Genomic DNA, 27,257 nt, shown 5'->3' with positions numbered 1-27,257 from the left:
CGATGAGTCAAGTGGCAAATGGCAAGCGGATAAAGTCGCCATGAAGCTGATGAAGATTCTGGAGCTTTTCAGAGCTACAGGATGGTCCCTCAAGACTGGATCCTTTTAAACAGTGTTAAGAGAACAGTGAATATTTAATCTATATGTGGATTCAATTACACAGGATATAAATGGCTGCAGAACTTTGTGGGAGTTGGTCCATTTACCCTACCAACTTTGCTTATCGAACACATTTAGAGTAGAAGTTTGGGAGACAGTGATTCTCGTTTTCTTCAGATGTAGATTTACAGAAGAACGTTGGATGCTTTGAAAGATGTCTGTAAAAGTGAGAAAAGATGTCTATCCTAGCCAATTTAGTCATTCTGATCCTGTCAGTCACATATGTAAGGAACAGGGGATCTATATAGATTTAAATTAAGGCAACTCTGAACATTTTGTTCAAAGTGCAAATACTTTGTCTGATGGGTATTATTCAGTCAAGAGGCCCATGGTAGCGCCTGGATGAGCTGCAGAGAATCCGCAGCTTAGGTTGGAGAGTCCATTGCCAGAACAGCTAGTGTTTTTTGGCACCACAAATCTGCCCTGTATAAAAGTTTGGCAAGAAGAAAGTAAGCCATAACAAGTCAGATTTACTACCTCAAATCATATAGAGGGCACCGTAAAGATATGGAGGAAGATAAATTTACATTTTTGGTCTACATTTAAAATGGAATCGTCTGTGGGGAAGTACCTGCATTTTTTTGAATGTGCCATTTCCCCCCAGTGGAGCATGGAGGTGGGATGTTTTTCTTCTGCAAATGATTGAAGTTGAGCCATGGATGGAAGTAAATGGAGGCCAATCCTGGAAGATAACCTGTTAGAAACAGCAAACGTCTTTATTACTGTGTGTATCAACACAAACCTCCGACAGCAACAAAAATCTTTTCGACCCACGCTAGAAAATTACTCTGTTGCATGGGGGAAAAAATGACATGTTTCCTTAGTTAAATTTTTCTTTTATGAATTTACATTTTAAGAAGCTCCAGAAATCCCTCTATTTGCATACGTTACTGCCCTCATGTGGTCTTTGAACAAATGGTTTTATTGCTTCTCCGAGCACCACAGATGAACACTACTGGTTTTCAGTGGAACAACGTGCAAGCATCCGCCTACATGTTCGCAGAAGCAACGCCAGCAGGCTGCCTCTCAGCAGGGCATAATGATCTTTGTACTTTGGGATGTTCATGTGCACATATTTGCTCATTAGCAATGAAAACAGAAGGCCAAGCAAAGCAAAACAACACACTCAAAATGACAACCCATTAATGAGAACATTTGGGGAAAATCCCAGATTATGGTGTCATTCTCATGCAGACTTGTGGCTTGCATGTTCATGGCTGAAAAAGGGTATTGTGTAGTTTAAGAAGTGGGAGAGAAAGATTAAAGTACATATTTTGGGCAGTGGAGATATTGGAGTTTTACTTGGTTGGAAATTTTTGATTATTTTGCTTTTTTTCTTTACCTTTCTTTACCTGTGTGTGTTCAGGCAATGATAATAATCATCATCATAATAAAACATCCACTGCCAGTTATTTTAAGCATTTCTAGAGTTGTTCAGATTGTAGATACAGGCATACTTCAGTGTGAAGCTATTTTCTTCTTAAAACCAAAAGAGGGAGGTTATTTTCTCACCTCTGCCTTTCTTTGAATGTCATGCTCTCTCTTGTCTTTCAGAAACTGAGTATTTGTCTTCCTGTTCACACAGGAAACATGAAGAAGGTGCTCCTCTCAACTTTTCTGTCCTGTCTCCAGCAAAGGGAGACAGGGTGAGGTAAACTCTGGAGAGGTGGATAAAGGGTGAAAGCCAAAGTACCCAGAGAGAGGCCACGCATTCACAAGGAGAATGTGCAAATTTCTTACAGAAAGTCCCTCCTGCAACTTGAACCGACTTCTTTCTCTGAGGCAACAGGGGTTAAAAACTCCGGCACTGTGCAGTCAAATAAACAGGATTATGTTCCTGAACACCCTCATCAACCTAAAAGAATAAAACAATAATGCAAAAATTAAACTTAGTTACCTTAATTTTAGAGAAATGTCTGAGTAATTTATGGTACCAGTTTTGCAAAGCTATTTCATAAAGTGAGATTGTTTCCAAAAACTGATTTTTTTAATACATCACATTCAACTTCCTCCATGCGCTGGAGGGCGTTAGAAAGAAAACAAATTGAAATGGCCGTCCCTTCTCTGTGTGCGTTCCTCTGTAAGCCTTCCGGAGTTCATTTTTCTTCACATTCTTCTCATTGTAGTTGTGTTTAGTTTATTGGTTGGTTACTGTGTTTATTTTACTCTTTAACTTCTGCTTTTTACTTCACGTTTGCATGTCTGTTTAAGCAAAGTCCTTCCTTTTCTTTACCAATCAAATTAAACATTTTGTGAATATAATGACAGATGTGTCACCAATCTAAATTAAAAATCAGACATATATGTAAACTGGTTCTTTGGTTTTAGGCATTAACACACTCTTGCATGAATGGTTATTAAACAAGTAGCTGTTTCATTCTCGGAGACCTTATTTGTGCACAGTGTAATCACATGTGGCTTCTTCTCACAGTGAGGCACCACATTGCAATCCATCTGTATTTAGAAAGCTGAGGTTGTGGTCAGGAGCAGATCAGGCTGCGCAAACGGAAAAAACCGTTGGCGTTACTGAAGTGCTCATTGTCTTCGGTGATGAAATACAAACAAGTGGGCCAAGAAAAATTCTTTCCCTAAAGTATTTGCTCATCAACATTGAGTACTGTTTGAGAAAGATCTTCACTTTGTCATGATTCTTGTTGACTTTGGCTTTCATTGTCTCTGGGTTTATTCTTGTTCTGTTGCGGGGAACTCCGACTCTGGTCCCCGATTGGCACTGCCCTGCAACCCTTAGATGTATCCCTGCTGCAGCACACCTGAATCAAATTAATGGCTCATGGCGAGACCTCTGCAGAACTTGGTGACATGTAAAGGAGGGATTTCATCTATTTGATTCAGATTTGTGAGATCTGAAATGCATGCAAGATTTTTGCAGGATTGGAGTTCCAGATCCCGGGTCTCTGATCATATTCTGTTTCGTTATTCTTCGATGTTCACTGCAGTGTTTTAATTTGCCTTTATCCTCCCAGCTAACCCTACTGCTTGATGATATTGGTTTAGCTTTATTTGAGTAACTGACATGATATATTTAAAAAATTATTACTGTTCAGAGGTGTGGGGAATTAATTACAAAAGCTCTTTACAACCACTCGTTTCTGAGTATCCTGCAGAAACGAGCCATTAAAATCCTCCATAATGTCAGTTTTCATGAGCACACAAACCCATTTTTCTTAAAATCTAGAATTCTTAAATTTGAAGATCTGGTGGAATTTAAAATAGCTTAAATTATGTTTGAGGCATCAAATAAACTGTTACCTGAGCACATACAGAACATGTTTCTTGAAAGAGAAAGGGGATATAACTTAAAGGGTTATTCAAATTTAAGGATTAATAGTATATGCACAACAAGACAGAGCTTTTGTATTTTAATTCATGGTATAAAATTATGGAACAAATTAAATGAGTTAAAACATTGTAAAAAGGAAGTAAAATAGTCTGTTTAGATTTTAAGATTCAACACTTTTATTGACGGCCTGCATTTACCTTTATAAACCACAAGATGGCGCAAACGGCTCGTAGAGGTGAACAAACAAAAAACCCACCAGAACAGCACACACCACATTATGACTGCAATGGTAAGAAGCAGTATTGCACAGTACTTGGAAGTTAACTTTGCTCTTTTATTTTCATTATTACATTTCATTACATGCAATAGCCATCACTTGGGTTATATGTTTTTAAAATTGCTTTTAATGCTTTAAAGGTTTCAAAAACCCTTCAAAAATAGATTCACCTCTTCTGATTAAAAAAAATTATAATAAAAAAAACACTCATCTTACACAGGCACAGTTCTGGCAGAAGTCGGTCACATTGTCTTCTCAGCAGCACATTAAGGGACAGTATGGTAGGATGCAGACCACCCATCTTGACCAGCCCTGCACATTCCAATATGGACTCAAGAGGTGGCCTGGTCAGCAACTGGAGAGCCGAGGAAACAGCAGGACACCTTTGATGTCTACATTCAGGACGAACTCTGCCAGACAGAGCATTTCACTGAAGAGGCTCGTGTATTTTTATTGTGTGTTAAATGTAATTTTATCAGGGTAGAATAAAGATAGAAAAAATGTTGGGGTTTTTTTTCAAAGTGCGGGAGAATTTTTGAGCTGCTCTTTGACATTTTTGAATAACCTCCTGTGTAAAAGGAAATCATATCAGCTCCCTTTGTGTTTACACAGGGTTCAAGCGGAGTAACTTCCTTGATTCTTTCTTTTTGGACTCTTCCTTTTTAGGCAATGGGCTGCTGCCTTGCAGGCCCTCCTGGGATTCTGTGGGAATTCCTTAGCTGGTTTGCTTGGCAGCTGGTTTTCAATCTTGAAATGTGTTTTGTTTCAGGAGGTTGGGACGGAAAAGGAATTGAGAAGATAATATAGCATGTTGGGCCACTGGCAAGAGATGGTTGTATAGGCATCTGGAGTGCTTTGCAAAATTGTTGACGTGCGTTCCCCCCCACCCTTAATTTCACCAAATCCTGTGACGTTACAACCAGAGACCCGATTAGACCATTAGACCCCATGGTTGGCTTTCTGAATAGTACTCTTATGTTCCCTTTATTACTGCTTTAAATTTCTCCACAACTACTGAGATTAAATTACATACAGGTTGACTATTTTTCACTAAATGGGTGAGTAGTGAAATCTGTGGATTGCACTGGATTTCAAGCTATGATAACATTTAATTTGCCTTTGGGATGATACAAGTCATTTTGAACTGAAGTGAACTGTACTGTGCTGAACTGAATTGTGCACAGCATTGCTGCCTTGCAGTAAGAAGGCCATGCGTTTGAATCCCGACCTGAGATCTTTCTGCATGGAATTTGCACTCTCTCGTGGATGGATGGATGGATTAAGCACGCCACAACTTTCAGATTTTTATTTGCAAAGGGTTTCCTCTCTAACAATACTATGTGATGGTCTAACATATAGAATAAAAGTAAATTTAAGTTAAGTTTGTAGTTGTAATGTGACGAAATATGAAAAAGTTCAAGAGTTATGAATAATTCTGCAATGTAGTGCACATAATGAAAATACCAACAAGAGTAGCAGCAATGACTAAATCGTCCTTCTTTATCGTGTAAAATGTATTTGCAAAATCCAAACGCGTTTCATTATCGAGTCATCGTGATTATAAATGTATGATTAATGTGATCTCACCTCCTTTATTGAGATGTAGTTTCCTGTGAGTCATAGCTTCTACGTCTGCGGTGGCAGTACCAAACTTAAACGTTACTTATTATTCAGTGCACAGGGGCAGGAATGCTTGAAGAGACACATATTTCCCTTTTAGGACATACGGATCTATTACGTAATTTAGGGAGCACTTGGAACTGAAGCTAGCAAACTCGACGGTGTGGGAGTGGGAGGTCGTAATATTAAGCGACACTACCGTTGACCAATCGGACACGAAATTCCCTTTGTACTCGCTCTCTGATTGGTCGGATGGTAGGATGACGCTAAATTCGGGACTTTTTTTTTTCTTTGCGTTGATGGGTTTACAGGAGTAGTTGAAGTCTTCACGCTGTGCCCCGGCTGAAAGAAAGGCGGTTGGCTGCGGTTTTAGCTGCTTTTTCTCGCAGGACTTTTTGTTGCGGCGGAAACTGCCCTAAGTTGTTGGACATTCTTATCGGATAGAGATTCAAAACTGTCAAAATGCCGGTTTTCCACACGAAGACGATAGAAAGTATCCTGGAGCCGGTGGCTCAGCAAATATCCCATCTGGTGATAATGCACGAGGAAGGTGAAGTTGACGGGAAGGCTATCCCAGATCTGTCCGCGCCGGTGGCTGCGGTGCAGGCGGCCGTTAGCAACCTGGTTCGGGTGAGTAACTTTTCTCCTCCTCTTGTGTATGAAACTCTCCAGTCCAGTCCGATCAGGCTCGGCTGGGGTTGGTAGCCCTGCCTACCTGTCGCTTTGTCCCACGTTTTTCACTCTCGAATTGAATTAAACGTTAAAACACGACGCCTTCATCAGCCAGAATACGAATGAAAATTCTCAATTTACTTGCACGCAACCACAGAGGAGATGTATGTTAGGTATTAAACTTTTCCTGAAGTGGATAGAGTCGGGGCAAAGGGCAGTGACGCCCTTTTCCCCCTTCAAAGCTTGCCCTGCCCTCCTGAGGAGCTGACTGCCATAGTTCTACGTAGGCACTAGTTCAGTGCTTGAGTGGTGTGGGCAAACTACAGACAGAGGCGGTTCTGGCATGACTGGCACCCTGGACGAACCCGTCCGATAGCCACCACATAAACCACCAAACACACACCTGCCAATATAAAGAACTAAACTTATCAGAACCAGAGCTAAATGACTTTTATCTGATTTTAACGAGTTGCTAAAAACAACAACAATAAAAGAAAGTTGTATGAAAGAGAGACTTTAATAAAGTGGTGAAATAAAATAACTTTTAATTGATGGCAAGGTAAGTTTATTTAATATAACTATTCATATAGAAATGCAAGAGTAGCTATATCAATAAGATAGATTTAAAATGTACTTTGAAACCTGTAAATACTACTGTAAATTTTTTTATCTTGCCATGAAACATCAAACAATCTTTTATAGATCAGACAGTTAATTGACTTCTAATTGTCCTTTATATTCAATCAGAAGCTGATCTCCAACACTGAAGAATGGAACTCTTATACTTCAGACAAATATTCCAACAATATTAATCTGTAAATGCTGTAAAGGCTACGTGATATCCTTCTTGACAACCATTACAGACTACAATAACTCTTTGAAGAGTTTTTAATTAATATGAGCTACAACATTTAATTTCAATTTAAGAACAATAAAGTATTTTTGAATTGAATTTAAATCGGTCCTTCATTTTGGGAGATCGGCGATCTGCCGATACTTGCATAAGAAACTGATCTTATCCATCAATTTTACATATCTAATCAGAGGTCTGAAAATCAACCACTGCCTTGTTTTGCTCTGCCATGAGAGAGGGCTGACTGACAGACCCGCCTACCAGGTCATGAAGGCACATGCGCGGCTAACAATACTCACCCTAACATCTTTTCAGACAAAAAATTGGTATAGGAATTGGCAGATCAGGCTTTTTAAAGATTGGTGATTGGCCAGAAAACTCCAATCAGTGCACCTCTAATCTGGGATTTTCTCAATCTAACATGGTCCTACTGCCTAGAAGGCATAAAAAGTTGAATGAACTCTGAATTGTTCTTATAAATCTGTTTTCATTATATAATACCTTAGTTTTTAACTTACTTTCCCTTTGCTATTGAAGTGTTTCCTAATTGCGGTAAAGATGTAAAACTTTAAGATCTTTAAGACATACTGAAATATTGCATTTCTGCCCTCAGTGGAATTATATCTAAATTCTTAGTAATTGTGCATTTTGAGACAGTCACATATTTTTAAACATGAAATGAAACACACCCCCTTTCTGCAGAACAGTTATAATTTGGGGCATCGTTAGAATTAGCTGTGATCTGCCCTCACTGGTGTTCACAGTCACACTGGTATGCTATAACTGAAACCATGTAAGGAAATAATGCTATTTCCTTTTTCTTTGTCTATCACAAGAGACAAACCAAGTGTGTTGCTCACCCGCTGTCAGTCTTGTTAAGGCAGACTGGCACTGTCAGAGGGTGACACATTTTAAAGATCACTCCAGCAAAAGCTAGAGTGATCTTTATGTTGATGTTGGTTCATAAACCAAATGAACCAACATCAGCATATGACGTATATCCCAACTGAACCAAACAAATCACAACCAACTGTGGAAACTTGCCATTGTGCCTTAAGCAGCTTTAATTGTGTGCCTCTCCACTCTTACAAAATGTATTTTTACCTGAAAATCTGAAGACTTTGATCCAGTCGGCAACAATCCAGACCTTCAGTGCTCGTGTATCTTCTTCTAAGACACATTTTCCTTCCACTGAACTTCCAATCAGCATGCCTGAATACAGTACTCTATGAGCAACTGTTTCTTTGGCAATGATCTTTTATGACTTGCTGTCATTGTGGAGAATGTTAATGACTGTCTTCTGAACAATTGTCAAGTCAGCAGTTTTCCCATGATGGTGTAAGCCATAACATTTCTAGATTAAAATCATTTTTCTGTGATTTTATGCAATTTTATAGCTTTTTGAGAAACTATTTTTGGCATTTATTAGCTGTATCCTGAAATCATTCAAACTAACAGAAGTAGGGTGGCATTGTGGCTTAGTGGTAGAGCAGCTGGACCAACCAAAGTTCTAGTCCTTGATACAGCAGTCCATGGTTCGATTCATGATCTGGCCCATTTAATGCATTTCTTTTCTCTCTCTACTGTTCTTACTTTAAACTGCTAATTAATATAGCTCCCCGGGGCCACACAATTTAAAAAAAGCAAAGTAAAGACTCAAAATATATTCCTTAATCTGAAATAATTCTGAGTTGTAATTTTTGAATGCAACTGCTTAAATAAATGTACTTTAATGATATAATAAATGATTGAGCTGCGCTTGTGTAGGCCTCACATGTTTCAAGCTTCATTTCTTTGTTTTTGTCAAATCTCCAAAACTTTTGGTCTTGACCCATCATTGTCCATTATTTATGTCTACACCCAACCAGACTTCCTTCCTCTTTGGAGGCAAAAGAGGGGTTAAAAGGTATAGCAATTACTACTAGCACTCCATAAAAATGTATTTTTGCTGCTAGGACCATGTCTTTAATCGTTTAATCATGTAGTTATGTGGTAATTACACCCTTTGGGTTTTGGAAACTTGCAGGGAAAAACTACAGTTTCACTGTTTACAAAGTGCTGCTTATGTTAAGCACAGACAAAGTCCCTCAAAGAATATGGAACTTTTTTGCTTTTAGCTTATATTTAACTAATTGTCACTAATATTAGAAAATATTTAAATGTCTGTTGGCTTGTAAAGTTATTCTGTTTTGGTTGTAAGACCTCAGATTGTATAGAAAATATGTGATTTAGTTAAGTTTGGACCAGATCTAAATGAGAGGAAATACGACTCAAAATAAAGACATGTTTTTGTCTGTGGGACTCTACTTGAATTGATAATGTTTTGGGTTATGCGGTTCTGCAATAACTGATAAAGCGAGACAGTCACTGCAGCTTTAAATATAGAAACTGTACTGAGCTCTGGCCATCGTATCCTGACACATGAAAACATCCCCCTGCGAAGATGAAACACGCCAGACTCTCTGGACGTTCTTCAATTGTAGTCAGATGTTTCTAACAGTGGCCTGAATCAGTGCACGAGTCTGTAATTATTTCCAGTTGCTGTAGCAACATTACAACATGGATAGTGTTATGAGATCATTGAAGTTGGTTTGGAGATGTAATTGCTTTTGGTTTCAGTCTCCTGAGTCATAAACGACTAAGCTTAAGCCTAAGAGGAAAAACATACTGTGTGGCTTTTATCTGTGACTTTTTCCATGATTTTATTTGCTTGACTTTATATTGGTTGTTCTAACAGGAATTACCTTTGGATGAGGAGATTTAGCAGCTTAATTACATTGCGGAATATTTAGTTAAGTTAAAGTCTACACAAAGTTTTGTAATCCTTGTCAAAAACCATATTCAGCACTGTTACTAAAGATTATAGATGTATTGTTTTAAAAAATGAAGTTTCATGGTGTGCTACTGAAGGACTTAAACCTGTCTGAGACGATAAGGTGCACTCTTTTTAGAGCTTGAATGTACAGCTGTAAAACGTCAGCGATGAACCCAGGAACTGAAAGTTTGACATGACCACAAACTGGTTGCCTGTTTAACCAGCGACCGATCACTTGTGCTCGGCATGATTTGTTATCGTCAGGGCAATGAGAGAGACCTCAATTAGAAATGAATGTAAGGAATGTGAAGAAATTCCAACGAGCCTGGACGTACCCCCCCCACACACACACTCATAGGCGGGGGTTAAAGCGGATTCTTCGGATCACTTTTTTAAACAAGTGGATTTAAAGCACAAGAAGCCTACGCTGAAAATCTTTTTGTGTTAAAAGAAGCAGGTCACCTACATTTCTTTGACTGCTTGCCGTGGGAAAATTCCCTGATTGGTGTACAGTCTGACCAACACTTGTGCAATGACCTTGTGTTCACGACACAAATGGTTGTTTCAGCAGCAACCTAATGTAAGAAATATTCTAATAGAATTGTGCGACCCTAAGCAATACTTCTAGAGAAAAATATTGAGTTTTTGCAAACCTACTTTGTGAAACATGTTTGTGGTGCTTTGGAAATGCTGTTCCTCAGCAGGGACTAGACAGCTGCTTATGGGAAGATGGAGCTATTCAAAATACTTTCTTTATCCCAAAAGGAAAATAAATGTCACTGATTATGTCATTCAAGCATCTCCAAAGAGCCACTATGGACAGGAAGGCTCTCTGGTAGCGGTCAGTCTTGCAACAAATCTGAAGACTGTTGCTGTATGACAGTCAAAGCATGCTAACAGCCCAAGACCAGGTGTTGAAATGAAAAACAGTTGAAGGTTAATGAATACTTTTGCAAGGTAGTGAAACAACAAGAACCTAGTTGCTAGCCAGATCTTTTATATATATATATATATATATATATATATATATATATATATATATATATATTGAATTAAACAGCTCTTTTAAATAGTTTACTGGTTGAGTAGATGGAAGCACAGTTTTGTCTTGCTTAACAATCTTCTACTTGACTTCAGAGACCCGTTTTACTTCATTACCTTTGTGGGCTGATTTTTTTTTTTTTTTTCTTTAAGGGTAGTTTAAAAGAATGCAGGGGGGATGTTTGAGGCAAAGTTTTGTCATGACATGACTTTTGGATTCTTCTGTGTGTAGTATATTTACTGGCTCTGCGGCAACATCTCTGAGATTACAAAATATTGCGGTGTTTTATGCAAGACCAAAAATATGCAGTAACTTGAAGAACAGAGGCGTTTATGGAGAATTCAGTCGGCACAATGCAACATTGTTGCAACACAGGCAGCACGTCACAACTTCTCGAAAGTCGGAAATATTAAAGGAAATTGAGATGATTCAAAATAAGGAAGTATTTTTTGTAAGATTTTGTGGCTTTTGAGTAAATATACAAATAATAATAATAGTTGTAGTAATTTAAATGAATTTTTTTCCGGAAACCTTTTCAATGTAGTAAGCAAATTCATGCAGTGACTTGTGCCGTAAACGCATACAAACACACACCATGCTATTTGAGAATTGATTCTGCTTGCCGCTTGATTATGTCATCTTGGAAACAGTCCAGTCCAAGTTGGGGGATTCCATTGAAATGAGATCATATTTTCTGACTGAAGGCATAAATCCCTAAAGGGTTCATGCTGCACCTGTGGTCATTTTGTTTCTCTTCAGGAAGATGATTTGTCAGGATGCAGTGACTTGGAGGAGTGTGTTGAAAAGGAAACTCAGGAAGCCAAGTCAGGAAGGCCAGTCAGCTGTCTCCTCCACTCGGGACTTGATAGTGAGCCAGCTCTAGGAAAAACCCATTGCTTTGTTTATGTATAGCCTCTGTGGCGACTAATCTTGACACAGAGTAAAATGCACCTGCAATGAACTGCATTTATTTATTGGTTGGAAGACATCAACTTCCAAAGTTAATGTGAAATATTGGAATAAAAGCTGTCATTGCAGAAAACTAGTTCTTGCTTTTGGACCTGAGGAACTCCAACATGTCATTGGACATAGAGATAAACATCAGTATGCTGTCATAATTAGAGTATATTCAGCTGCACAAACCTACTTCCTTTTTCAGATATTTTTCTATTCTTTTCTGCCTGCAACATGACATTTTTAGTCTAGAATCGGAAACAGGACACTTTTACTTCTAATGTACATTTCGGCTCAATGCCTTATGAAAAACGGACCAACAGACGTTTGACAGAAATATTTCCTGTTATTGTGTATTGGCGACTACTGAACATGTTCAAAGCATCGTCCTTATCTGCACTATCTGCAAAGGGCTCGACTCATTACTTTTTAACGTCATCTGACTTCATCCTTTTTAACTATTCAGACTAGAAGTCTGAGTTATCACCGTAATATTAAATTTGCTCTATTTGCATCCATGATGAGCCTAAATTAAATAGTCCAGTAGTTCTCCAACTTTCTAATGGTACTGTTGAGGTTCTTTGTAGTACCATAAAAGTTAACACCAAAGTATCATACTTTTAAGTAGCAATCTGACAGATCATTTAAAACAACAATACAGCATAGTTTGGGGTTTGGAAGGTTGTTATGGCCTGACCTCAAAATCCAACAAGGCTATCGTTAGTGATTAAAGCCACAGTAAAATAGTGGAACCTTTTTATCTCAATAAATCTTTGACAAACATCGTACTGTGCATTTACCTCTAGTGAAAGTGTATTCACTAAATCTCATAACTCCAGACTTATTAATTCCTCAAAATTCCAACTTTGGGAACTACGAGAATAAATCAGTTTTTACAAAAAAAAAAAAAAAAAAATATATATATATAAATGATGGCATAATAATGCAAAGTTATTGATATAGTTGTCTTGGGATGGAAACAGTATACGTTACCAGCTCCTTCGTTTCCATATCATCTTTGCTAAAATAAATAATACACAATCATCTTAAGATACTTTTAATATAGTCTATATTTGAAATTACCAGCCTTATCTCAATAAGTAAATGTAAAACAAAAATTGTCAGCTGCTCTTGCCTGTCAGCCGTGTTTGTTTTGGGGAAAATCCACAGCTTGGATATATTTTCTCTGACTGTACTTTCTGATATCAGGATTCCCCAACACTTGATGAGCTGTTAAGCTCCTGCAACATGAGATACTCGTGACATACTCTCCCGGGCTGCAGGAGCTGTTTTTGCCGTGGCCAAGGAGGCCGCTTGATTTGTGCCTTTCATCACCTCGGACACACCGCGTGGAGCTGCTGCTTCCAGAACCAAATTAATAAATAACGCCTGACAGGGTTTGACAGACTCGTGATAAAGGCGTCCACCTTCAGTTCAGCCTCTCAATCATCTTACTCCTTAATGGTCAATCGATATTTTAATAAATGAAAAACAAAGTGGCTCTAAGGTGATTAAAGGTACATGAAAGGATGCAGTGTAATAATCAGAGTATGGCTGCAGCTAATGATTATTTTAGGAATCAATTATTCTGGCGATTAATCGGATGAAAAAAAATTTGGTACATTTTACAGATTTTTCATTTAACTACTTAAGTCTTTTTTTAAAATAAGATATTAGCAATACATTAAGATGCAAATTAATAAATAATAAAAAATACATTCTTGTTGCCAAAACGTAGTAACATTCCTTTAGTGAATTTGAAGTTAAAACTATGCCATGTGAGGAGTTTTGGGTAATATATATATATATATAGTACTGCTTTTTTTCAGCAGCCATATTCAGAGATTATTTTCTTAATATGCATATCCCAGTTGTCAATCAGTTATTAAATTTAACAATTTATAATTGATTAATCACGATTAAACTGAAAAATTGTTTTAGCCTTGAATCACTGCCTCGCTTTTGAAGACATAAATCTTACCAACAGCCAGAAACACAAAATCAATCCTTTTCGCTGTTAGTAACAATGCTTGCCATCATACATCGTTGTGGTCACCATGACTGTTGGAGCATTGTGTCAAACTTCCCAACATGTAAAAGGGCAGTCTGTGTCCTCCTGGCAGCCTTGAGGTTGTCACTGTGGCCTTTATTCTCTTCTTAGAAGGATGGGTCACTGTTAACAAAGCCAAGTCTGTTCCAGAAGAGCAGCCACTCTATCAAGCTACTTCACAACAACACAGGGTTTCTGCATTCGCACTCTTGGGTGGTAAAAGGACTGCCAGTGTTTCCAATCCAGGCACAAATGGTAAATGACTTTGACAGCCATTGATACTGTGTGGCAGCTTGGAACAAGAGGATGAGTCTGTGAATGGTTTTAAGAAGGTGGAAGTGAACAGCTGCCTCTTCATGATGCTATTCAGGGAAGATGGTATTTTGGTGTGGTTGGGGTGGTGTCTTGCATCAGGTCTTTCTCTCCCTTTAAAGTTTCCCATCTTCACTAGTTATTTCTGCTCCTTCAAATCAAGGAGTTTAATTATTTTTTTTCTCCCAACATCTCTTGTAGTTTAAAAATATCCCTCTTGGATGTGTGGAACTATTAATAAAGACAAAGTCACCCGCTTTTGGTATTTAGAGTACATGGTCCGGAATCATGACGGAGGCTCAGAATAGTAAAAAGCTTCAGATGCTGCTTGACAACAACGGCTAAAAATTAAAATCCTAATGGGCCGCAGCTGCTGACTGTTTTAGCTCTGCAGACAACAGGAAGCGGCTGTGAAGGAAAGAGGAAAAGGAAGACGATGATGACCTGTTGAAAACACACTGAGCCTCAGATTTACTCAGTTTCAAAGGTTCCTGTATGATACTTTTGGGAAAACATGACTCATTAACGCAACTTGCATTCAGCCTTCTGTTTTGTTCTCTATTAATCTTTTTTTTTCTCCAGTATGTAGTTTAGACCATGTCTGAACTTGACTGGAAGTAGTGCTATCTTAGCTCAACTCTGAAAAGAAGAAAATGCAAGCTTCTTAGTCGAGTGTGTCACTACTTCTTTAAGGTCAAAAAGCCAGTTAGTGTGGTTTGACTTTTGCATTGCTGGTTTATCTGAAGATCATTATCTCTAAAGTGCTCTTCAGTCATCTTGAACTTTTACATTTTGTCATGCAACAATCATACACTTCAATATATGTGTGACTTTTGTAAAACGGCAACTTAAATAGTGTGTAATTGGGGGTAGTGAAAAGAAAAAGATGCACGATGCTTTAACATTTAAAAATGGTCTTATTCTGGTGGGCATTTTAATACCCCTAAATAAAACCATGGGGAACTGATTGCCTTTAATAAATATCTAATTTGTAAAGTCAATCTCGGCCAGTGGTCAGTAAGGCTTCAGAAGTTTGTTAGAGAAAACCGTAGTGAAGAACATGTAGATCTTCTTAGGTGGGAGAATCTGTCAACAAGAAAACTATTGGTGATGCACAACACAAAACTGGCCTTTATGGTGGAGTGAGAAGCAAAAAGCCATCTGTCTTTCTAGGCTGTCACAAGCCGGCTTATTGGAAACTTTTGTTAGAAATAACCAGTGAAGTTGGTCAGAGTAAATGGGGGAAGGTCCATTTACTTAACCTTCACAATTAACCACTAGTTTGTGTTGGTCTGTCTTAAAATCCCAATAAGATCCATTGAAGCCCCCTGTCATTTGAGTAAGTTGTTTATAATTTGAGGAACTCTTGATAACTAATATCAGATGTTCTGCAGCAAATCTACTCACAAATTCAACGTAGAAATGGTTTCTTAATGACGGAAGACATTCCTAAAATATTTAAATACTCACCCAAAAAGGGAGTTAAGCAGTTAAATCTGCCAAAACAACTTAGATTGTTGTCGTGGTTTCTGACTTTAGGCTAGAAGTACTCATTAGTGGAATATCACGGTGGCTCAGCTTCTTCTGTTAAGCTCTAGTTTGGCACAAGCTTTAGCCCTAATTTATGACCCCCTGGTTCCTCAGGGTCCCTGAAGCGCGGTGAAAACAGGGTGAGAAATGCATGCTTGCTCTGCTTCAACACTGCCTCCATGCTAACCAACTGGAATGACTCTGCTACTGCCTGGAGGCTTGTTTATTAACAAGCAACTCAGAGTAGAAGAGAGATGACATCCTGAATGATCAGCAGGAAATGGTCTGTTTCCTGCTGCAGACGAACAATTTGGTCAACTTTGATACAGACTACTTATTGCTTTAAAACTGATGTCTTAAAACACACATGTGCCACTAATTTTCAAGTACGTCACCAAAATGTTAAAGTTAGACATGTTGAGAGATATTGGGCTTATTGTTATAAATGGAAACGAGCTAATTTGTAGTGAGAATGAGCTCATTTACTTTAATACCATCACAATCATCTTTATAGTATGACTCATGTTAGCTCAACCACGATCCGTTAACTTGGGTGAGTTGTCTCCCCAGATGTGAGGTCATGAAACGGTTTGGAATATGTGCTCAGCTGCTCTTTACATTGTTGCTCTTTACTTTCCTTGGTGGAAGAGCAGTTTGTTCTCAGATTCTACAAATACTGTGCCTTGCAAAAATACTCAAATCCCTAAGTTGAATCTGTTATCTGGAATTGTAAAATGTATGATCAGTCTGCAGATCTGCAGACCTAAACTGGTAGGCAGAGGAAGTAGAACATTTAGTTTGGGCGGCTAAGAGGACCATGGGGTCTGTGGTTAACCTGCAGAAATCCACAGGACAACTTTTACTCGACAAATCAGGCCTTCATGGAAGACCGAGAAGAACAAAGCCATTGTGAAATGTGAGCAATAAGAAGTATTGCTCACATTTTCCCATGAACTTTGACAGTCGGCCCCAACGACAAGAGATTAAGGATCACCGATGTAGGGGACAATGCAAACAGCTGGGAGAAGTTGCTCTGGTCAAATGAGACTACAGCTGATTTTGACTAATAATGTCTAACACAGTGTGTGGAGACAAAAGAAGGTTCTACAGGTTCCAATCAGAGTAATTCTGGAAGAAAATGGATAAAGCCTGGAACAGGTCTGAGCCTGGGGCAGAGGGTCACCTTCCAGCAAATCAACTCTGAACCAAGCGAACCATGTAACCTCATGCACTAGAAAACTACAACACAACAGTTTCCTCAGTGCTTGAACTATTAGCATGGTGATATGCAGTGTTATCTACATACTGGTAAATGTCTCCAAACAACTTCCTTAGACTATCAGAAGATAAAACTGCTTTTAGTTGGCTCTGTTTTTGAGTTTTGTTCAGGGCTTTTACACAACTTCACTGGATTGCGTTTGCCTCACAATTTCCAGAATATAAGTCCATGCTAGAAATAAACAACGAATGACGAGACGGATGTTTTTAGCTTGATTTTTAATTATTCTTACCTTACTTTGATTAGAAAAAACTGAGATTACCAAAATGTGGCAGGATTAAATGGCTACCGATCTGACTTAAAATAAATATTTCCATCAGGTTAATTTACAATGCATCTGTGTTTTACAGGTTGGAAAGGATACCGTGCAAACAACAGAGGACCAGATCATGAAAAGGGATATGCCACCAGCCTTTATCAAGTAAGCAGCAAATCGGCACAGAAATATTAAATAACGCTTAATTCTCTTCTCTCTAGTGTGGTATCCTAGCCTCTCTGGCTTCCTTTCTTTCTTTATCTGTTGCAGAAATGGTTGGCTGTGCCCAGACAAAGGTCAGACGTGGCATGTTAAGTGCCTCGAGTCTTGCTCTGGTGTTACTCAAATACTTTTATAAGCGATTAGTTGCTTTACCTTCCAGGAGGAAGGCCATATTGGTCATTAGCTTCCGATGCTGCTTTTGTATTTTTATGTATGTTTAAAAAAAAAGCCACTTTTTTTGTTTTACATGAGGAAAAAGCTGTAAAGCGGGGGCTTCTGACAGCCCCCCTACCCAAGGTCAGGGATGAGTCTCATCGGCGCGCACAGGTCGTCAGGTTTAACACATTTGGCGCCTCAAAGTCACTTCGTCACCCTGTCGTCATCCATCAGCACATGTGCTGGAATGCAAACCCTTCTCCCTACTAAATATAGTGCTAGACGGAGCCTGGATTGCATGGCTTTTTTTTTTTCTTTTTTTTTTTTTAATCTGGTGCACGCAGAAAGACTTCTTGCTCAAACTCTAGAGACCCCCATCAGTCTCAAAGACATCATTGGTCTATATATAAAAGCCAGAAAAGACACAAACAAGCAAAGCCCTTTCTGTTTGGCTTCGAAATGTGGAAAACGCTCATAAAATTTACGTCTTCCTACGGTTTGCTCCAGGCAGAAGTAGGAAGTGTGGGAACTGGAACACATGCAGGTCCTTGGCTTGTTGCCTGTTTCCATGCACAGACACGCTGCTTGTACAATGCAGGTGGCATGCATGACAGTGAATCACTCAGCTGAGCTGGCAGATTTTGCTGCTCTGGGGATCACTGGGTACATCGCACCCAGGAGGGAACTATTTGAATAATTTATATTCCTCTGAAAGCTGCATAGGCTGCTATGAGATTGTAATGGCATGATAACCTTCAGCTAAGTGGCAGGGTTACACCGTTTTTATACAAATATCTAACATAAACTGTATGCATGATTTACTTGCTTTCATTTAAGATGGAAGATATCAAACATATTGCTGAAATAAAATCCCCTATTGACTCTTGGTTAGATAATTATCTATTACCAACTGTTGTTTTTTGTGACCTGAAAAATTTCTGAATTTGTCCTTTGTTTGCAAGTGAAGGAAAGGTGTATTAGCCTTTTTTCAGCCAGCTGACCAGCAGTGCATTGTAGCAAGCCAGAAAAGGCTAGAGTTGCTACAGATCGAAACTGCACTTTTTAAATAAAATCAATGTATTCTTAGACGCTGGTAAGCAGCTCATGATAACTGCAGGCTGATGTTAAACAGACTAATTCAGAATATCAACTTTGAGTTTGTGTTTTTTGTCTTGCTTTTATAAGTCTGCTCTTAAAATATTGCAGTCAAAGTGAAGAGATTTTTGTAATTTCTTGTAACCTTGAATCATCTTTGTCTTTGGTGTCACTGTTTTAATTTTTTGGGAAACTTTATGGGAAAGGTTTACTCTTTTAAGAGTGTGTGTGCGTCCCAAAGTATAGAAGGCCAAACAAAGCTACTTCCAGCTGCACATCATCTAAAACCATAAAGTCCCTTAAAGACTTCATCAGAACTTTTAAATGACTTCTGAAATATTTTATGGAACATCTCACTGTTGTGCAAAATATATTGGATTCCAGTTGCTTCTTTGCAATATTCATATTGTGATGATGACACCTGCCATCTCTATCTAATTTGAGAAATAGTTGTGAATGGTGTGAAACAACTTTCCTTCTTATAAGAGTACCTGGTATTATAAAAACTTTGTAAGATGGAAAGAATGCAATCAGGATGGCTTCAATAACAGTTGCACTGTTTTTATCCATCCAAAGTCATATTCACAATTGTTAAATGAAAAAACAAAACTAGAGAAAATACTTTTTTATTCCTGCAATACAAAGATAACAAGTCTTTGCATTTTCTTTTATTTAATTTCAGATTCATGTAGATTCTTTTGTGTGTTTGTATCGACTCCTGAGCTTTACATTTCCATTTTTGTATTTTCATGAATGAGATTAAAACAACGCAAGAAGAGACAATAAAATTGTCAATTTTGGACCAAAGTTTCTTCAGACAGATGATGATACTCATCAGGTTTCTGGAGAGCTGCCATCAGCACTACCTCTTCCTAAACATTTTCTTTTCCTCCAACTGGTTATCATATCAATTACTTTCTGCTTCCCAGAGTGGAGAATGCCTGCACAAAGCTGGTTCAAGCTGCCTCCATGCTGAAAGCCGACCCATACTCTGTTCCTGCTCGGGATTACCTCATCGATGGATCTCGAGGCATTCTGTCTGGCACATCTGACCTGCTCCTCACTTTTGATGAGGCAGAGGTATCGATTCATTAATGTGTTTGTTCTTTTTTAAATTTTATACTTCAACTGTCTGGCCCACTTCCCTCAGTAAAATCAGGGGGGAGACCTTTAAGTCTAGTATTTTACTTTGGTTGCACAAGTAGCTATAAGCCCTCGTCCTTTCCATTTTTGTCTAATTGCAGAGGTTTACAACCTGCAGCGCAGGAGCCACAGATAACTGATGCTTTTATGTAATAGATGCTGAAGACTTCAGTAGTTTTCAGGTTTTTTCTAAAAGTTGCATTGAATTTCTACAACTGAATAAGAGTAAATGTACCAGTGTCGGGTTTTTTTTAGATATATTTTTCCTCTCTACATAATTTTCCATAAATGCCAACACCTCATTGCCATTCTATAAGTAGAATGGAAATTTAAAAATGACAGATTTCCTGTTGCAGATATTTATCAAAAACTATAAGTTGTCTTGTTTCAAAAGGTTGGGCAACATTTGTGATTGAATGAGTTTTATTTAGATGCACTGAGGGTAAAAATTACTCTTTAGATTGCAAAGATTACAGATCTAGTGGTCTAACGATTTAATGATTAATTGGCCTGGAAATTTCATGATCATAAATCCCTTCTTTGAAGAGCTGAGTTTAAATTAGAGCTTTACTGGTTTCGCCTCTTATGCATCTACCTCAAAAAGCCCTTGAAAAGTAAGTAAACAAGTCTGAGGACCTCTCCATATTTCTGTCTGAAAACCCCTGAATCAAACAAGGGTGGCATTTGTCAGCCCCATCCTTCATTTCAGGACAGGGACAGTAACGGAACGGGAGAAGTTGCTGATCAGCGCTCTAGAATCACATATCAAATACTCTGACACGTCTGCAGGAGTCAGCAGGAGTCATCAGTCAGCGATGCCTTCATGTTTTTGCAATGCAGCTCAGGGACCTCGCTGGATAATAAAGCAGTGACTCCAGCAGTCTGTGGAACTGAAGCGATTTCAAACAAAGTGGTTACAATGTCAGTAGGAAGCTTGTCAGAGTATAATTAGAGGGAATCTGTTCAGGGAAAAGAGACCAGTCATGTTTACATAATCAGTACTTTCTCGGAATTGTGTCTGAATCGGCCTTTGTCGTCACTTCACTGTCGCAGGTCCGCAAAATAATCCGTGTGTGCAAGGGCATCTTGGAATATCTGAGCGTGGCAGAGGTGGTGGAGTCAATGGAGGACTTGATCACATACACAAAGAATCTGGGCCCAGGTCAGTCTGCAGCATCATGAAGACTGGGGAACAGAGACAAACCGCCCTACAAATGTTTATAGCAGGGTTACGTTATAAAACCACAGCCCCGGTTTGGAACATTTCAGAGTACCATTTGATTAATTAAAATAAAAAAAAGATAAAAAAAATCAAAGAAAATGTCACTAGAAAGTCTGCAAATTGTCCACTTTACAGGTATGACAAAGATGGCAAAGATGATCGATGAACGCCAACAGGAGCTCACACATCAGGAGCATCGTGTGATGCTGGTCAACTCCATGAATACGGTCAAAGAGCTGCTGCCCATCCTCATCTCAGGTAACCACATTGACTTCTTTCTGTCTTGACATAAGTTTATTTTGTGCCCTGTGTTTCTTGTTGATGAGATTTTTATTTATTTATTTTTTTTTACTCGGTTAGGTATAAAAATCTTTGTGACGACCAAGACATCTGGGAGCCAGGGTGTGGAGGAAGCCCTGAAGAACCGAAACTTCACTTATGAGAAGATGAGCGCTGAGATAAATGAGATCATCAGAGTGTTGCAGCTCACTTCCTGGGATGAAGATGCCTGGGCCAACAAGGTGGGTCCAACAAGTCTGAGCTTACAGCTTAACTGTAAAAGGAAAAGTTTAATTATGATCACTCTGTTAAGTGCATCAGTTCATTATGATTCGTTTGCTTTTCTAGTTTTATAATTTTTTTTAAACGTGTTTTCTTTTCATGATCCTGGCTTCCACTGTTCCTTCCTTGTGTCTTTACTTCCTCAAATATTTACTTTCCTCCTTTGTGTCTGTTCTAATCTTTCTTTTGCATTTAAAGGTTGTTCACTGTAGAAATATTTGCCTTAAATTCAAAGTGAATTTTGGAAGGACCGAGAAGTCTGGAAGCCAGAGTCTGGGAAAAATCTGGCAATTTTACAGAAAACACGTAACTCGTCCTCATTGCGGAGAGTCTCAGTGACTGTCTGCTGAACAGCTGTGCAGTCAACAGCCTTTGTTAAAAATCTTTCTTTTTTTTATTATTAGTCTTTTATTAAAAGTGTTGAAAAAGCTGGATTTTGGGTTTTCATTAGTTGTAAGCCAGAATCATTAACATCAACACTTGAAATACATTCTGTGTATTGGATCTTTGCATTGTAGGGATTCTCTGTATTATATAACTCAAAGTATATTTTTCAATGACATTCTAGCTTATTGAGCTGTACTAATAATTGATAATGTAGCAGAAAAGTCTAAAATGTCTTATCTGTGCAGGTGGTGAATCAAGAGTCCTTGTGTAATCAGTGCGCTTCCTGCTTCTTTTCTGTCTTAAAGTTTTGTGAAATGTTTTTCCTGAAACTCTTCCATCTTTGTTGACGCTTCTTTTTTTTTTTTTTTTTCCTTGCTCCTCTTTGGTATGTTTAGTTAAATGCTTGCATTTATGTTGTTCTTCCTTTCTTTTCACTGTTTGTTCTCACTTCACCCCTTGTAGAAGGTAAGCCCCTCCCCCACCTCTGTCACGCCCTGGTTGTGCAGCAGCATGTCTGCAGATGAGTGAGCTGCTTTGTGCTCTGTGGTGCCTCTGTGTGCTTCAGTTAGACAGCTATGAGACTAAGAGACGTTAGTTTTAATGTTTAGAGCTTAAGGGTTGAATTTCTGTCGTGTTGATATAAGGAGTGTTTCTTTTGCTCTGTATCAAGAGTTTGTATCAACATGCGAGACCCTTAAACACCGCCTCATCCTTATTGATTGACCTGAGTCATGCAGTATTGATTTTGGTGTCATTAAGGAGAGTTCTCCGAGGGTTTACATCTTCTTTTCATGGATATCAGGTTTCTCCTGATGGTGGATGCACACAGAAAGCTTTCTATTTGAATCCAACAAATATTTGCCCAGTTTCCTTGGAAAGGAACACTAAACATGCACATTTCTTATTGTTTATGCTATCCATCACTCACACATGTGACAAATCATACAACTTGAGTTTAGTTTGATATGCAATCAGTGGCATTGCAGAAAAATTCCTGTCAGCTTTTAAAGTTTACATATGCGGCTTTTTCCAAACTGGCAAACTCCTTAGTTACATCAGTGAAGCAGCTGCGCGAACTGAATGTTTGAGCAGGAAAATAATAAACCCACACTCCGTAGTCATGTCACATCTTTGTACTTCCTGTTTTTTTTTTTTTCTTCTTTTTTTTTACTCAGCCTTTACCTCACGCTATGCACTAAACAGGATGCTGACATAAACTTGCTAGATTTAGGCAGTTTTTATTTTAAAATTCAGGTTCCTGCTTGGTCTGGAAAAAATTATATGAAGAGAGAATAGAGTGTGAAAAACTTTTTATTTCTAGACTTTTCTTCTCTTATTCCATTATGTAATCCATATATTAATCTACTCATCCACTCATGCTCATCTACAATCTGTCCATCATTCATCTATTCCAGCCATCCTTTTTCCATTCATTTGTCCACACATCCTTCCATTTGTTTGTCCATCTGCCCTTTTTTCTCTCTTCTGAAAATCCAAACATGAAACCCTCATAAGCTAGACACCAACAGTTGAATAAAAAAAAAAAATCCATAAAGTTTATTCCTTAAAATACAAGTACAATTTCTGGAAATCTGTGTGTGCAAATTATGAAACGTTGATATGAACCCTTTTAATCGCTCAGTTAGAATTTTGATTTACATCTGAGATTAAATCATGAAGACTGGAGCTGCTGTATGAAGAAATGTGTTTTCCTAATTTCTGTTGTTCCTCAAGAAAAGAAAGCAAACTTATCCTTTTACAGCCAACAGGACTCTGCTTTGTTTGGACTTCAACAATGACAGGTCTCATTGTTGAATCTGTGGCTGCTGGAAGGACTATATTTCCATCCACTTTGAGAGAGATGAGCAACATTTAGCTTTCTTTTTTTTTATATGATGCTCCATTTAGACTGCTGATCATGAAGCAAGCTGCATGGTTTGAATTGTTTTGCCTGATGGATGGTAATGATGCTTGTCATATGGATTTTAACAAATGTTTCTTTTGCTAAAACCAAAATAGCAGTTTAACCAATAAGGAACGTACACTGATCAATTAACAGGCTCAAAATAGAAAGCCTGTGAGTGAAAAATAGATTTCCTAATTATCAATTAGCATATTATGATTCAAAGAGAAAAATAAAAACACTAGGTATGATCTGGAAATGAAGATAAATTTTGTTCTTTCCCATTTAAAGGACACTGAAGCCATGAAGAGGGCTCTGGGACTGATTGATTCAAAGATGGCTCAGGCTAAAAGCTGGTTGAGGGATCCAAACGCTCCACCAGGTAGACAGAAAACGCATCCCGTTGATTCTATGACTCGTCTAGGAAGATTATTGGTGGCTCTTACTCTGCTTTGTTGGACCTACAGGGGACGCCGGCGAGCAGGCCGTCCGTCAGATCCTGGACGAAGCCGGGAAAGTCGGTGAGCTCTGTGCTGGGAAGGAGCGCAGGGACATCCTGGGAACGGCCAAGACTCTGGGTCAAATGACCGACCAGGTGTCTGAGATGAGGGCAAGGTAGACGCAGGAACAATCCATACTTTCACTCAAACACAAAGTTGTGCACAGTTATAATTGGAATAGTGGAAAAAAACTAAATATTTTGCTGATTTTTAATCTGTAAAAAAATAATTGACAGGCATATATTTTCCTGTGCTGATCTTTCTTGTAAAATCCAATTAAAATACTGAATAATAGTGGGTTATGCTCAGAATTGGGTAGTAACTAGTTACAAAGGAAAACTTTCTGGAGTATTTTTACAGCGCTGTACTTTTTACTTTTACTTGAGTCATTTATTATGAAGTATCGCTATTCTTAGTTGAGTAAAATATCTGAATACTCAATCCACCGTGAGTAACTTCACTGAATGAAAAACAGACTTGTTTTAATTAGAAGTTCACCAGACACAGACACCTAGAGTTTTTAACATTCTATAATTATTTATATGCATTATTGTCATTTCGATCTTTAAATGTCTATTGTTTAATTTTATGCGAGTAAAAATATGTTGAAGTAGGGCTACTCTTAAGTACAATTTTTTTTTGGTTCTCTACCCACCTCTGGTTTTGCTTTTGCAAGGATCTGCGTTATTCCAAAACCAGACTACGAGGTTTAAACAGTGGTGGTGTAAAAGCTAAGTGACGTTGCACGTTTTGCCCCCGCCAGAGGTCAAGGAGCATCGCCGGCTGCCATGCAGAAGGCGCAGCAGGTTTCCCAGGGCCTCGACGTTCTGGCCGGCAAGGTTGGCAACGCCGCTCGCAAACTAGAGGCCATGACCAACTCCAAGCAGGCCATCGCCAAAAGGATCGACGCTGCGCAAGTGAGTCAGCAGATCTGAGTCCACAAAACGGAGATTCAGACAGTCTCTTCATTGTGCTCGACTGGTTTTGGTGTCTTTGCACAGGGCTGGCTTGCAGACCCTCATGGCAGCCCAGAGGGAGAGGAGAATATTAAGGCCCTCCTCAATGAGGCCAGAAAGATTGCAGACATGTGTGAGGATCCCAAAGAAAGAGAAGAGATTTTGCGCTCTGCTGGAGAGCTGGCCGCCATGACTGCCAAGCTGTCTGAACTCAGAAGACAGTGAGTTACTCCGGGCTTATATCTGTCTCAGTAAAAACCCAGTTGCTCTATTTTCGTACACAGTTACAGCTCCTCACATACTTTCTTCCAGAGGTTAAATCATTCCTGTATTTGTAGACAGGCTTCCTACACTGTCTGGAAAAGTTAGGAACTTGATATCTGCTCTGGTTAAGCACAGAAAATAAAATGGGATTATAAGGTACAGAACTGATTTTCTGTATCATTACTTAAATATTTACTGTCCTCTCTTTCGTCATCTCTTCCCTTCCTTTTTTCTTCTTTTTGTCTTGTGTCCTTCCTTATTGGGGCCTGCCATAGCAATGCATAGGCAGGCACCTATTGTTCTACACCTCAAAATAACTGCCTCTTGCTAGTACCGTTAATGTGGCTCGTACCACTGCCTGCCCCATTCACAATATGCACATCAAAACGTGCGGCTCGATCCCGTGAGGGGAGCTTTTGCTTTTGTTGGCATTTCGAGTAACTTTATATTTATCAAGTAATTTTTATTCATCTTATTTGTGTGCAGGACTTTGGGAAAATTAGCTGTTTTATAAATTGGAGTTGGGACTTTATTGCAAATTTTCTTCTTTAATTCCTTAATTGTACTTTTTATCCTGGTGTCCTTCAATTTTCACTTTCTTCCTTGTCTTCACTTCCTTCATCACTTGTGTCCTTCCTTTCACTTTTTGCTTCATCATCTTTCTGCTATCATTCCTCTTTTTCTTTTACCGTCGCTGTTTGTGTCCCTTCCTTTTATATCCTCCCATTCTTTGGTCATTTTATCCTTTTTTCATTTGACTTTCCAATCTCTTTCTTTCTTGTCCTTCCCTCCTTATGGGCCCTCCTCGTGGTATTCTTTCATTCCTTATTTGTATTTCCTTACTACCTACTATCCTTCATTCTGTCCTTTATTGATTACCTTCTTTTCTAGTGTTTTTTATCCTTTCTTTCCTTATTTTTCCTGTCCATGGTCTTGTCTGTTTTCATTCCTTTCTGATTTTTCCTTTCTTCATTCCTTGTTTGTTGGTGTCTGTTTGCAGGTTTCATATAGACTTACTTATTTTATTCTCGTTGCTCAAAGACACAACAGTGAAATTTATACAGCAGCCTACCATAGCAATGTCTGCCATAAGTTGATAAGGAACCTTTGCATACATATTTGAAAATGTTGCCTATTACATAGATTTTGTTTCAGCCGTATCTTTTATAATAAATGTGTCTCTTTTATAGGGGTAAAGGTGACACTCCTGAGGCCCGAGCTTTGGCCAAGCAGATAGCAACAGCCTTGCAGAACCTGCAGTCCAAGACCAACAAAGCTGTGGCCAACAGCCGGCCTGCGAAGGCCGCCGTCCACCTGGAGGGGAAGACGGAGCAGGCACAGCGCTGGATCGACAACCCCACCGTGGACGACAGTGGCGTGGGTGAGTCTGCTGTCCATCCCCCTAAACTTCTTTGTCTCCTTCACACTCGAGCACATTCCTTCCACTCCTCTTGTGACCTCATGCAGAACATGTTCTCCCATCCCTGCTGTGTTGTCCTTTGGTTCTGGCAGGGCTCCACAAAAAATGTGGACAACATTTTTATGTGTTTACAAAAGCAGCTGGAGCCTGAGGTGGAAAAACATACGATATAGTGAAAGTTACTTCAGGAATAAGTGTACCAAAATTATCAGTATTTTTTGCCCAGTCGTTGTATTCCTACCTTTACATTTATTCAAATTTGACTTTCATTTAATAATTGTGAATTTGGCACTTTATAAATAAAGCTA

General features: G+C 38.8%; 1 protein-coding gene across 1 annotated transcript; it reads left to right on the top strand.

Annotated features, from left to right (window-relative positions):
• Nucleotides 1–5,647: 5,647 nt before the first annotated feature.
• LOC106941913 (vinculin-like) lies at nt 5,648–26,943 on the top strand (the record flags this gene model as incomplete). The annotated part of the gene is made up of 11 exons (XM_015025064.1): nt 5,648–5,987; nt 17,215–17,285; nt 19,523–19,673; nt 20,790–20,898; nt 21,094–21,216; nt 21,319–21,479; nt 24,101–24,191; nt 24,277–24,424; nt 25,073–25,226; nt 25,311–25,486; nt 26,720–26,943. Coding segments are annotated over exons 1-11 (1,576 nt in total), but the record flags the coding sequence as incomplete, so codon positions are not given.
• Nucleotides 26,944–27,257: the final 314 nt, after the last annotated feature.

The sequence above is a fragment of the Poecilia latipinna genome, unplaced genomic scaffold, assembly GCF_001443285.1.
Source record: "Poecilia latipinna isolate Pla-1442-1.1 unplaced genomic scaffold, P_latipinna-1.0 Scaffold3933, whole genome shotgun sequence".
In the NCBI taxonomy this organism is placed as follows: domain Eukaryota; kingdom Metazoa; phylum Chordata; class Actinopteri; order Cyprinodontiformes; family Poeciliidae; genus Poecilia; species Poecilia latipinna.
The sequence above is the reverse complement of the archived record's forward strand: the minus strand, read 5'-3'. Positions and strand labels throughout refer to the sequence as shown.